Raw genomic sequence first — 13,270 nt, 5'->3', positions numbered from 1 at the left:
AGAAGAACATTCTCCAGCTCCATCCATGTGAACATGAAGGATGTAAAGTCTCCATCCTTCTTAATGGCTGCATAGTATTCCATGGTGTACATATACCATAGTTTGTTGATCCATTCGTGGATCGATGGGCACTTGGGCTTCTTCCATGACCTGGCTATATTTTTTACTTTCTTAAAATGTATATACAGTTTTTGGCACCCTCTGTATGTGTGCACGTATACACATATATACACACATACATGCACACACATATATGTCTGCGTGTGTGTATAAAGCACTTGACATGAGGTCTATTCTCTTGGCAATACATTACTGTTGACTGGAGCTAGTATAATGTACAGCAGATCTCTAAGCCTTATTCATCTCATTTAATTAAAAATGTATGCCTGTTTATCCATGACTTCCCAGATCCTGGTAAGCACCATTGTAGGCTTTTATGTTATGAGTCTGATGACCTTAGATTCCTCATGTAAGTAGAACCATGCAGTACTTGTTTATCTGTGTCCAGGATTACTAGACTTAGCATAATGTCCTCAATGTTCATCCTTGTTGTCACATATAGTAGAATTTCCGTCTTTGTCTAAGGCTGAATAATAATTCCATTTTCTGTGTATGTTTGTGTATCTCACAATTTCTTCGTCCATTCATCTGTTGATGGACACTTAGGTTGATTCCTTACCTTGACTACTGTGAATAGTGCTGCAATAAACATGGAAGTGCAGAAATCTTTTTGACATACTTAGTTCCCCTCCTTTCATATAGACTTAGCAGTGGGATTTCAGGGTAATGGGGGTAGTTCTGTTTTCAGTTTTTGAGGAACCTTCATACTATTCTCTGTAATGACGTCACTAAGTTACATTCTTGCCAACAGTGTGCAAGGGTTCGCCTCGCTCCACATCCTCACCAGCATTCGTTTTTGCCTGTCTCTTTGTTCAAAGCCATTTAACTGGGGTGAGATAATATCTAATCGTGGTTTTCGTTTGCATTACTCTGATGACTAATAATACTGACAATTTTTTCATGTACCCATTGCTCGTTTGTATGTTTTCTTTTGAGAAATTATTATTTGATTTTTCCCCCCTGTTGAGCTGTTGGAGCTCCTTATATGTTCTACTTATTAACCCCTTGTTAGATGGGTGGTTGCAAAGATTTTCTTCCATTCTGTGAGTTGTCTCTTTACTTTGTCAATTGTTTCCTTTTCTGTGTGGAAGCTTTTTAGCTTGCCATGATTCCATTTGTCCAATTTTGCTTTGGAGGTGTTACTAAAGAAGTCTTTGCCAGGTATCTCTTTGACATACCAATTTCGTTTTCTTTAGATATACACCCAGAAGTGGGATTGTTGGGTCATATGGTAGTTATATTTTTAAGTTTGTTAAACTTAAAACTCCATATTGCTTTCCACATTGGCTGTGCCAATTTGCCTTCCCAGTAACAGTGTGCAAGAGTTCCAATTTCTTCACATCTTCACCAACACTTGTCTTTTAAAAAATAATACCCAGGGTAGAATCTTTTTAATGTGTTAACTATCTTGTTGGGATTTTAGTAAAGATTATAATATTAAAAGCTTGCAGGAGGATTTTTTTGGCTCCCATTTTAAATACAAGGAAATGTTGGCTTCAAGTGCTATAATACTTACCCAGGAACTGAAGGTCACGAGTTTGTGAAGTTGGGATGACGCTCAAGTCAGCCTGTTGCACACAGCCTTTCTTCTGCATTGGCCCATAGAATTAGAACAAGGTTAACACATCAGGCAATGAGTTTTTTATTTTTTTTTTCCCTTCAGCATGTGGATTGAGGGCCCTGAAGCCAAGGCCCTTCCTCTTGTCTTATTAGTGGGAAGAACCAGAGGAAAAGCTCTTCCCCTTTGTGTGAGGCAGTTGATGTAGAAACCTCATGACTGAGAGGCTCCTGGTCAACACATCCTGCCCCTGTGTCTGTCGCAGAGTTCTCCTTCCATCCCCGGGCTCTAGCCAGGTCAGACTGTGGGAGGGCCTGAGCCATGACTTTCCACCTGACTACCCTGCTGGGCCTAGGTGAGTTCTGAAGGAGGGGAGAGGGCTTGAGGGACAGAGGAGGCAAGAGGCTTGGAGAAGTTTCCAGCTCAGTATTGAACCCAGCTCAGAAGATTCCGGCTCCCTAGGGAAGGAAAGTGCCCCCACACCCAGGCTGCTCCTCGGGTCTCCCCTGGGCCTAAGTCTCACCACAGAAGACTCAGTCCTGGAACAGGCTCCTGGGAATGGGAATGAGTTCAGCTTTAAGAAGGGCTGAAGGAGGGGAGGACTTATTTTGAACAGGAGTCTCGGGCATTTATCTTGAAACCGTTTTGGAGCAGGAGGGATTATATTTAGACATTAATGTTGAGGAGAAATGATTTGGTAATTATGGGATGCTGAATGCCTCCCTGGCTCCATCAAGCCCCCCTCTTGATGATATCCCTGTAGGGGAGGCAGGTGGTGGGCATCATTTTCATTGGGGCTTCTCTTCCAGTGCTCTGCCTGGGCCAGGTGATCCACACGAAGGGGGGTGAGTCACTTCTTCCTGATTCCCCTGTAACCCTGGGGGGGCTCTGGATGGGAGCCATGTTGATCCTGGAAGGGTCTGGAAGGATTCCCTTATATGTACCCCAAATGGCAAACAGCCCAAATGTGTAGCCCTCACCCAGTTCTCTGTCCTATTCTCTACCTGTCTTCTTTCGTTTTTCTTACCTTTTAAAATATTACTTTATTTATAGTGTTTAATTATCCGTGTTTGAGTTCTTCATTGCCTTACACATATATACCACTAATATTATTATGGTTAAACAGATGATTTTGTGTTCTACATATATTAGTCCCATTGATACAAATATGTTGAAAACTGCATAAGAAACCTAGAGTTTTATCCAAACATTATTTTGGACCGACTTGTCATTTGAATGTTACTTTAAATGGACAGATAATAATTGTGTCTATGTGTGGGGTGCAACGTGATGTTTTCATGTATGTTTACCTTGTGAGGTGATTCAATAAGGCCAATGAGCACACCCATCCCCTCCCATGCTTTTCTTTTTTCTTGTGGTGAGAATATTTCAAATCTACTTTCCTTATATATTTTCATTTATTTATTTTTAAATCTACTTTTTCTAGCAACTTGGAAATGTACAATGAATTATTATTAACAATGGTCATTCTGCTGTGTGACAGATCTCAAAAACTCACTCCTCCTGTTTAACCGAAACTCTGTATCCTTCGACCAATATCTTTCCCTGGCCCCACACGCCCGGCTTCTGACAACAAGCCTTCGACTCTCTCCTTCTGTGGGTTCAACTTTTTAGATTCTACATAAAAGTGAGATTACGTGGTATTTATCTTTCTGTGCCTGGCTTGTCTCAGCACAATGTTCATTTAATCTATGTTGTTGCAAACAGTGGACTTTTCCTTCTTTTTAAGGCTGAATAGTATCCCATTGTGCACATGTACCACGTTTTCCTTATCCATTCAGTCATATCTTGGCGCTTGTGAGTGAGGCCGCCATGAACACGGGAGAGCAGACACCTCCTTGATACACTGCCGTCTCTTAAACACACTGATTTCCACAAAGACAATTCAAATCCCCTGGGACCAAGTCTGAGGCCATGAGTTTTCCCTACGGAAATCCAGACCTCACTCAGCAGCTCCTTGGCAGGGACTTCGACATCACACAGGCAGAAGCTGAGAATTTACCCTTATCCCGTTTTCTTCATTCCCTGCTTGCAATTTAACACCCAGTCCTGTCGGTTTCCTTCTAAATTTTTCTTGCCTTTCCTTCTCTCTTCATATATTTCTCCAAGCCAGGGTCTGCCCCAGCCCGTTGCCCACTCCCTTCCTGGCACCAGGGAGATTGTTATTTGTGTTGCAAAAGCACATGATATGATCATAAGAATACTTTGTAACAATTTGTAAAAGTTCTTGGAACAATTTTAATTTAATATTTTATTTTAAGTCAAAGTATTATTGTTCTTTAAAGCCCTCCCACTATTTATCTTCAGATAGAATCGAACCCGTATGTTTCCCTTTGATCTGAACACAAGCATGCTCCAGCCACATCCTGCCCGCATGCCACCTGGCTTACTGGTCTCTACATACCTCAACTTTCTTTCATTTTGTCAAATGCAACTTATTTTGCCCAACTCTGGGCCTATTCACACACTGATTTTTCAAAATGACTTAATTCATTTTTCAAATGGACAAATAAAAATTGTGTACATTTATTTTTATTTTTTTGAGACAGAGTTTCACTCTGTTGCCCTAGGTAGAGTCCATGGCATTCTAGCTCACAGCAATCTCAAGCTCTTGGGCTCAAGCCATCCTCTTTCATCAGCCTCCCAAGTAGCTGGGGCCATAGGCACCCATCACCATACCCAGCGAGCTCTTCTATTTTTTTTTGAAATAGAGCCTCAAGCTGTCGCCCCTGAGTAGAGTGCCCGGACATCATAGCTCATAGCAACCTCCAACTCCTGGGCTCAAGTGATTCTCCTGCCTCCGCTTCCCAAGTAGCTGGGACTATAGGTGCCTGCCACAACGCCTGGCTATTTTTTGGTTGCAGCTGTCATTGTGTTTTGGCTGGCCGGGCTGGATTCATACCCGCCATCTCCTGTGTATGTGGCTGTCACCTTAGCCACTTGAGCCACAGGCACTGAGCCACAAGTTCTATTTTAACAGAGATGGTGTCTTGCTTTTCCTCAGACTGGTCTTGAACTTCTGAGCTCAGGCAATCCACCTGCCTTGGCCTCCCAGAGTGCTAGGATTACAGGCATGAGCCACTGTGCCCAGCCCAAGAGAGCAGATTTTAAATGTCTTCACCACAAGAAAATGAATCCGTGAGGTAACGCACATGTTAATTAGCTTGACTGAGCTATTCAAAAATGTATACCCATATCAAAACATCATACTGTATACCATAAAGATATATAATTTTTATTTGTCAATTAAAATAAAACAATGAATGGGCGAACTGAACCCCTGCCAGCCTCTCTGCCTTTATTAGGGATTTTGCTAACTTTGACATTACTCTCCTGTTTCAGGGCTACAAACCTACCCTTCCTCTTCCACCTCCAGCCCAATCGAGACAAATGGGGTTTTCATGAGTCTTAATGATGAGGAAATGGAAATCAGACTGAGGGAAAGCAGATAGTATAGCAGGAAACCCAGAGATGATTGCTCAGCAGAAGATTTGCATTAGAACTGGGAACTGTTATCAGCTGGGCATCTCCTGTGAGCAGACCAGGGCTGGGTGCCTCCTCAACCCTCTCCAGACTCTCACAAGAGCTTTGCAATCCCCCTTCCCCCCTTACACAGTCACACCTAGGACCAGCCAGCTGCCCTGCAGGCCCCAGCTCAAGTCATCTCCAGAATCCTTACTTCCCTGTCTCTCATGAATGACCTGGTCATGTCACCCTCATTGTGTTCCCTTCCCCTGCCACCAGCAGACACACCTGGGCCCCAGGCTGCTTTGACACTTCCCAGGTGACCTTAAGCAAGGCCCATGATGTGATCAAGTCTCCAGGTCCTTATGTGAACTCAAGTGCATGCGGAATGGGTGGGAGAGGCAGAAGTGTCCTGAAGTCATGAGTGCATAGCTCTGCAAATTAGCTAACAATATTGGATTGTGAAACTAAGATGACTAGTGTGGTGTGATTATTTCCTCCAACTGGACCTGGAAACCTGCTGTGCTTGCCTCCTAGGGACCTGGCCCAAACCCTCCATCTCAGCTGAGCCAAACACTGTGATCTCTCAGGGACAGCCTGTGACCATCGTGTGCCGAAGCCCTAAGGAGGCTGAGTTGTTCCGCCTGGAGAAGGATGGTAAAAACTCTACATTTGAGGATGTTAAAGCTCAGCCTGGTGAATATAAGACAGAGGCCAGATTCCTCATCAAATCAATCAGTGAAGACACTGCCGGGCGTTATCAATGCCTCTATCACAAACGATCCTGGTCTGAGCGCAGTGATACCCTGGATCTGGTGATGAGGACCTCACCAGCCTCCACTACAGCAGCAGCTCTGCCCTCAGGTTTGTCCCCAGATCCCTGGACCTGTCTCAGCTACTGTCCTCTGTCCATAGACTCTTCTGCCCTCCCCTGAACCCAAGTCCTGTACTTCCTGCCCTTTTGCACACCCATCCCTTCTGTCCCCACATCTGCTTAAGTTCCTGGAGCACTGGTGTCATCTGGACATCACAGACGGTCTGGACACTCAGCCCCAGTATTAGGTGGGCACAGAGCTGGCACTGCTGAGCTGGGTGGGAAGTGGGTCCCCAGGGATTGGGTGGGGGCAGACCCTCTTCTAAAGAACCAGTGTCTTTTAACTCAAGATGGTCCCCCTTGCTATTCCTTTCCACTGAGCCAAAACCTGTGATGGCCCCAGGTCATGTGTCCCCTTCTGATATGATGCACCTCCCATTGGGCAGGTCACAGGGTCCAGGGATGGTCCCTGACCAAAACCAGGTGGTACTTTGGGGAATCTTTTTTTTTTTTTTTTTTTTTGAGACAGTGTCTCAAGCTCTCACCCTGGGTAGAGTGCCATGGAGTCACAGCTCATAGCAACTTCCAATTCTTGGGCTTAAGTGATTCTCTTGCCTCAGCCTCCCAAGTACCTGGGATTACAGATGCCTGCCACAATGCCCAGCTATTTTTCCTTTTTTGATTGTAGTTATTATCATTATTGTTTGGTGGGCCCAGGCTGGATTTGAACCCACCAGCTCCAGTGAAGTGGCCCTAGTTGCTTGAGCTACAGGCACCGAGCCTGGGGAATCTTTACCTTAAAACCATTTGTGTCCCTGTGTGTGATCAGTAACAGAGATGTCTTGGACTCAGGGTCCAGGGAGGAGGGTCACACCCACCTCCATGTCCTCAAAGGAGCTGCTATGTAATGGTTTCATGAGGTCAAACAGAGAAGGGTGGCTGGGGGAGCAGAAGGTGTGATCAGCCCCCAGCAGAGTGGCTGGTGAGGGTGGGCTCTCCCAAGAATTTTGTCCTACTACCCTGTTTTCTCAGTAGTCCCTGGACATTGTCTGGGATTGTAAAGGGCTAGGCATATTCTTTTTGAAAAAGTTTCAGAATATTAAGGGTGTACAAGTATTTTTGTACACGGATAGCCTCTGCAATGCTTGAGTTACAGTTATAAGTGTGCCCAGCACCCAAACAATGTTCATTGTACTTGTTAAGTAGGTTTTTGCCCCACCACTCCTCACTCCCCCACTTGATTTCCAATGTTTTACTTCTCTCTGTGCACATGTGTAGCCATTGTTGAATTTAATAGTGAGTACATGTGTTTCTTTTCATTCTTTAGATGCTTCATTTAGGATAGTAGTCTTTTGTTCCTTCCAAATTATTGAAAAGACATTAATTCATCCTTTTCTGTGGCTCAGTGCTATACAATGGAATGCACGCTCCACATTTTGTTGATCCGCTCATGAATTGATGGACACTTGAGATGATTCCACATCTTTGCACTTGAGAATTGTGCTGCTATAAACATATGAGTGTAGGTGACTTTTTGATAAAATGATTTCTTTTCTTTTCAATAGATACCCAGTGGTGGGGTTGCTGGGGAGAATGGCAGGTCTACTTGTAGTGTTTTGAGAACCCCCCATACTGTTTTCCATAGAGGTTGTACTAATTTGTAGTCCCACCAGCAGTGTCCAAATTAGTATTTGAGGAAAGAGCCAGTTGCAGTGCTGTTCTTTGGAGCCTGCAATCAGCTCTATCCCCTGGGGAGAAACACTTGAATGTCCCAGGGAGTGGGGGACCCTGAAGCTCCCAGGGGTTTGCTTGTTCTCCAGCACAGCAGAGGTGGGTGGATGAGCCAGGATGCTTGTGGTTAGGTCAGGCACACCTGCCTTCAGTGTTCGCAGAGGTAGGTCCTAGATCTGTCTCAAGGAATATAGGTTGGCTCATGACGCACTGAGGAAGGACACTGGGAAGAGGGCTGGAGACAAACCAGAAAGTCTTCTCCTCTCACGCACAATGGGCTGTCTGTAATTCATCAACCAGCCATCAGGAGTGGGTTTCACTCCTCTCCCCTGTGCCCTGAGCCTCCTTCCATTCTCTGGTTGCAAATGGACACCCAAAGTTGCTGAATTCACCAGCAATGGCACTTAGGCTGGGACTTCCCTGCTCAGGGTCCCACCCCTGTCTGAAAGTGTATCTTTCCTATGTGTTGATGAGAATGCCACCTGTCAGCTCTGCCCATGTGGGCTCCCTTGCTGCCTGAGTTTCTCAGATCTCCCCTCTGTGGCCCAAAGCCACTAGATCTAGCCTGCTTATCTGACCCATCAGCAGGTGTCTTTAGAAAGTGCCAGCAGGCAAAGAAGAGCACCCCTTGGTGACTGCAGGTTCTCAAGGGGAAATGTATAGGCCCCACTCTCTGTGGGAGCCTCAGACCACAGGACACACAAGTGAAGAGGTGACAGCCAATTGGAGGGTCTCATCTCAATTGTCTCTTGCAGCTGCAGAGGGCCAGATGCAGCAGGGGAGAAAGAGTCTGAAAGAGGGGGACAGTACTCCAGCTCTCCAGTGCCTCTCCCTGGACAGCAGCCCACACGGGATACCTATCCAAGCTCTGAGATCACACAAATTCTCAGGAGCTGTGAGAACTGCAAGGCCAGAGTTCCCTAGGGCAGTCAAAGGGAGGCTGCGAGCTGAGGGGCAGTGTGGCTCTGCCATCTCGGCTCTGGGCTGTGGCCATGGGAGTGACCCCGAAGGGGCTGGAAGCCCAATGCTTTATGCTCATGAAGGTGCCAGCTCAGTGGCTGCAAAAGACTTTGGGCTCTTGAGGGTGGAAAAGGTCCTAAGAGGCTCAGCAGCCCACTGACTCCCACAGGGAAGGAGATACGAAACCCAGTCATACCCCTGTCACTGGGCTCCCAGCTTCTCTGGGGCTGAGCTCTGCTGATATCCTTTTCATTCCTGCCCTGCTGTGTAGTTTCTCCCCATGAAATCTCTGGCAGGCTCTGGCCCATACCCCTAAGCAACACCTGAGCTGTGCCCACTCCCTTCTCCTTTATCTTAACCCTTCCCACCAGGACACCAGCTGGCAATCTGTGTCTCTAGTCAGCCACATTTGCCTTCCAATTGTGGCACATGTGACACTGGGCAAGTGTAGACTGCAGAATAGCAGGTAGTGTGGTGGGTCTTAGACAGTAGACAAGGCATTCAGGGAAGGATGTTCTGGGAAGGGTGAAGTTTTCTTTCCTTAAAAGCTATTGAAGATGCCACCTTCAGAGCAGGGGAGAGGAGGGAGCTGTTCCCAGAGGAGAGGAAGGTGAATGTTCCTGGAAGTGGCAGGTGTGCCCGGCACACCACACACTGCCTGCTGGCCGCAGGGCTCTGAGTGGCACGAGCATCTGGGACTTGATTTCCTCCCCACAGAAGGGCAGTCCTACCCCCACCCAGGGGCTGTGGTGAGGAACAAATGAAATCAGAGATAGGGAATTTGCACTCTGGTGGGGACCCAGAATGGAGGACATTGAGGGGGAAGTTCTTTCTCTTCCTAGCAATGGTCGGTGTCTGCAAATGTCCACAGAGGGCAGGGGGGAGCGATGTCCCACACAGCTTTCTGAGCAAAGATGCTGCCTTATATTGGCACTGTCCAGTAAGGATGTCATTTGTCATGTGTGGCCACTGGACCCTTGAGACTGAGCTAGTGCACTTCATTTCCTTTAGCTTTGATTAAATTCAGTGTCAGGGGTCACGTGTGGCTAGCGCTTCAGACAGTGCAGATGTAGGAGATTCTACTGGACAGTTCTGGTCTAGAAGCAGTGGGCCAGGTCCCAGGCTATGAAGGGCAGTCCCCACGGTGGGCACCAGGAGGACTGTATGCCTTCTCTGTACAGCTATGGCCTCTGACCCATCTCTTCTGGATCCGTCTTTCTCAGGACCCACACAGAAGCCTTGGCACTACAATAACAATGGTGGTTAAGTGATGGGGACATAAGAGCAAGAGCTTGGCATGTGCCTCTTGGGGAAGGGGGAGAGGACCGGGCTTTGGGCTTGGTCTGACTCCAGCCCTAATGATGGCTAGCTGTGTCCCTGTGCACAGGGGACATGGCTCTCAGACTCCTGCTGTGTAGGATGGGGCTAAGGATGCCTGTGTTGCAGACTGTTATGCATCTGAGAGATTTTATGTATTAGCATATCCACAGCAGGCACACGGCATATGCGAGGTATATAGTAGGTGCTCAATAGCCATTTGAGCCATGGTGCTAAAAAGCCATTTTCATCTTCCCTAGACACACCTACTTCCAGTGGCCTAGAGAGGAAGTATCTCTACGTTCTCATCGGGGTCTCTGCAGTCTTCCTCCTTTGTCTCTTCCTCCTGGTCCTCCTCCTCCATCACCAGCATCAGAAAAAACAGGGTAAGTCTCAGGGGAGTGTGGGGTGACTTGTGGAGGCTGACTGTGCAGTGCCTTCTTCCTTAATTTGGACCTCACCTGTCTTCAGGGTCCCCCAGCAGCAAGGACACAGAGCAGAAGCCACAGCAGAGGTGAGGCGCTTGGAAATGGCCCCCGGCCCACACCCTGTGCTCTGTCCCCCAATATCCCCTAATGCTCATTTGCTTTTCCCCTCAGGTTCAACCAGGCTGTTGATGTTCCTGAGAGGAAAGCAGGTAAGGGGGCAGGAGGGGCAAGTCAGGGGAGGGGAAGCAGGGCTTAGTGCCAGTCAGGATGCAGAAGGGGGAGGAGAATGTTTGGGAACTTTCTAAGAGGTTCTAGATTGGGTGCAGAACGGCACACATCTGAAGTTATCAGGCTGCTGATGGATTGGCCTTCTGACCTCCACCCCAGAGATCTGACTATGTGTCTTCTCCCCTCCAGATGTGGCCACTGCTGATGGACTTCCTGAGAAGGATGGAGAGGAGGGCATCCCAGTAAGTCTTTGTACTAGTTATTGATTTCTGGGTAACAAAATACACTCAATTTAGCAGCTTAACAAGACTGCTCCACTTTCTGGGGTCAGGAATTCAGGAGTGGCTTAGCAGGGTGGTTCTGGCCCACAGTCTCTCCCGAGGTTGCTGTCAAGGGGTCAGCTAGGGCTGCATCTACCTGGATGCTTCTCGGTGCTGCAGGATCTGCTTACAGATGGCTCATTCTGTGGTGCTGGCAGGAGTGTGGGGACTCTCCACAGCCACTGGCTGACCCCAAGGGAGGGATCAAAGAGAGGAAAGGTCAGGAACCACATCGCTGTTGCACAGCCTCACCTTGGAAGTCACGTGCTTTCACTTCCACCTTATTCTGTTGCTCAAATAGATCACCCTAATACCATCATCATGTGATTTCAGGAGGTGGGTGCTGGGGCCCTGGGAGGTGGCTGCCACAGTCCTCCATTCTTCCCCACAGTACTTCCCCTCTCTCCAGCCAGTGATCATTCACTTTGGATCTCTTTCCTCCAGACCTCTGTTGCAAGGAACTCCCAGGAGGTGACGTATGCCCAGCTGGATCACTGGGCCCTCACACAGAGGCCAGCCCAAGCTTCATCCCCGCAGATCCTGGAGCCTGTGGCTGAGTTCAGCACATATGCGGCCATTTCCAGAAACTAACCTCATGCCCACCTGGCCCTTGCAACTGATGACACAGGAAGTCACTCTTGGAAAGCCACGGCAGCGCTTACGAGGGCTCCCCATGACATTCATTCTGGTCTGGAACGCTGGCCAGTCAGCTCTCCCAGGGATAAGAGCTGGAGCCTGGAGGTCTCTAATCAATATCCAGAAAATTTATTAGCCAAGTGGTTTCTTCCACAACTGACCAGATAACCTGGAAAGAATGCATTGTGGCTGTTTCCAGAGCCCCAGCCACAGTCACCTGGTTGTTTCCAGAGACCCAGCTCCTGTCACCTGTCTGTTTTCAGAGCCCTTGGCTATAAGCACCTGGTTGTTTCCAGAGACCTGGCTACAGTCACCTGGCTGTTTCCCAAGGCCTAACTCCAGCCACCCAGCTGATTTCATGAACAGTGTTGTGATCTCCCAGCTGGTCCTAGATGGCTCCTGTGAACCTCCAACTGCTCTCAGAGACTCCAGTGTAATTAGGTGTTCAACTGACCTTACTGACCTTCCCAGTATTAATTGTTGACCTTGAGGCTGGGCTATACTTTTGCAACTGAGAGCTCAGGCCAGTTTCTCTGGGTCCTGCTTTACATTGTGCACCAGTAAGTAGTTTTAAAGCCTTAACATCTGGCAGCTCTGTGTTGGGCCCTGGGGTGCACAGTCACTTGGACCACATCTCTGCCTTCACAGTTGCTCAAAGCTGAGTAGAAGAAACAAGAGCTACAAAGGAGATGGCAGCTTTTTTTCTTAACTTTTTTGTGTTTAAGTGACCAAGATTGTATATATCCAAGCTGTACAATGTGATAATTTGCTATCCACATTCATTTGCAATGATTGCCACCATCAAGTTCATTAACACATCCATCACCACCCACATGAGATCTTCTGAACTTGTTCGTCTCAGGACTTGGAGCTGGTGTCAGTGTTTCCTGATGGAATGTGTATGTCAGGGATGCCTGAGGTAGGGGCTGAGAGGAGGCCTGGGTGGGGGCAGGCAGAGAGCCGACCACTCCTACCAATAGCTCCACACATGTGCATACGTGGGAGGATGCACTCACATGCACACTAAGGCAAATGCACACGTGCATACACACAGGCAAACACACATGCGTACACACATATAGACAAACACACATTCATATAGGCAAACATACACACAGGCATAACAGGCACACACACATGCATACACATAGGCACACATACATGTATATACACACAGGCAAACACACAGGTATACACATAGGCACACACACACATACACAAATACATATGTCCCAGGGGAGCCCTGAATCCATCCAGTGTTGAACTTGAAGCATCTGTGTCTCCTCCCTGCTTGAACAGTCAGAGTCCTTCCCAGATTAAAACGGAAAATTACCCTGCGTACCACTAGAGGGCGAGAGCGTCTCATTTGTGTTAATTTGTGTTGGGAACATAAACAACTCCCCCCCACCCCCCGCCCCCAAAAGAACAGGAAAAAAAAAAAAAAAGCAAGTCGGATGAGGAGACTCAAATGGGCACCTCTCCTGGAGATACCCTGCCTGGGCAGACTACACATGTAAAAAAATATATATACAAATACATTATTTGTCAATTAAACAAATATCATTCCCCAAACCAAATAAACAGAAACGAAACCTGAATGCCTATTCCAAGGCATGCATTTTTTTTTTTTTTTTTTTTTGATCTGATCACTACACATTCTACGTATCCCAAC

At 47.3% G+C, this 13,270-nt stretch overlaps 1 protein-coding gene across 1 annotated transcript; it reads left to right on the top strand.

Moving 5' to 3' along the window:
* The first annotated feature begins 1,919 nt into the window (after positions 1–1,919).
* On the top strand, positions 1,920–12,666 carry LAIR1 (leukocyte associated immunoglobulin like receptor 1). The gene is made up of 7 exons (XM_023507964.1): positions 1,920–2,033; positions 5,702–6,028; positions 10,247–10,372; positions 10,458–10,500; positions 10,586–10,623; positions 10,832–10,884; positions 11,407–12,666. Exons 1-7 carry the CDS (start codon positions 2,000–2,002, stop codon positions 11,551–11,553), a joined length of 768 nt encoding a protein of 255 aa, XP_023363732.1. The 5' UTR covers positions 1,920–1,999; the 3' UTR covers positions 11,554–12,666.
* The last annotated feature ends 604 nt before the right edge of the window (positions 12,667–13,270 follow it).

The sequence above is a fragment of the Otolemur garnettii genome, unplaced genomic scaffold (genome assembly GCF_000181295.1).
Source record: "Otolemur garnettii isolate 467f Iridium unplaced genomic scaffold, OtoGar3 scaffold00212, whole genome shotgun sequence".
NCBI lineage: Eukaryota > Metazoa > Chordata > Mammalia > Primates > Galagidae > Otolemur > Otolemur garnettii.
The sequence above is the reverse complement of the archived record's forward strand: the minus strand, read 5'-3'. Positions and strand labels throughout refer to the sequence as shown.

What these genes read in the sequence shown, in the direction of transcription:
- LAIR1 (XM_023507964.1), top strand. Translation starts at nt 2,000, where the DNA reads ATGACTTTCCACCTGACTACCCTGCTGGGCCTAG. An exon ending in GACTACCCTGCTGGGCCTAG is followed by an intron (nt 2,034 to 5,701) that starts GTGAGTTCTGAA and finishes CTTGCCTCCTAG; the next exon opens with GGACCTGGCCCAAACCCTCC. An exon ending in TGTTCCTGAGAGGAAAGCAG is followed by an intron (nt 10,624 to 10,831) that starts GTAAGGGGGCAG and finishes TCTCCCCTCCAG; the next exon opens with ATGTGGCCACTGCTGATGGA.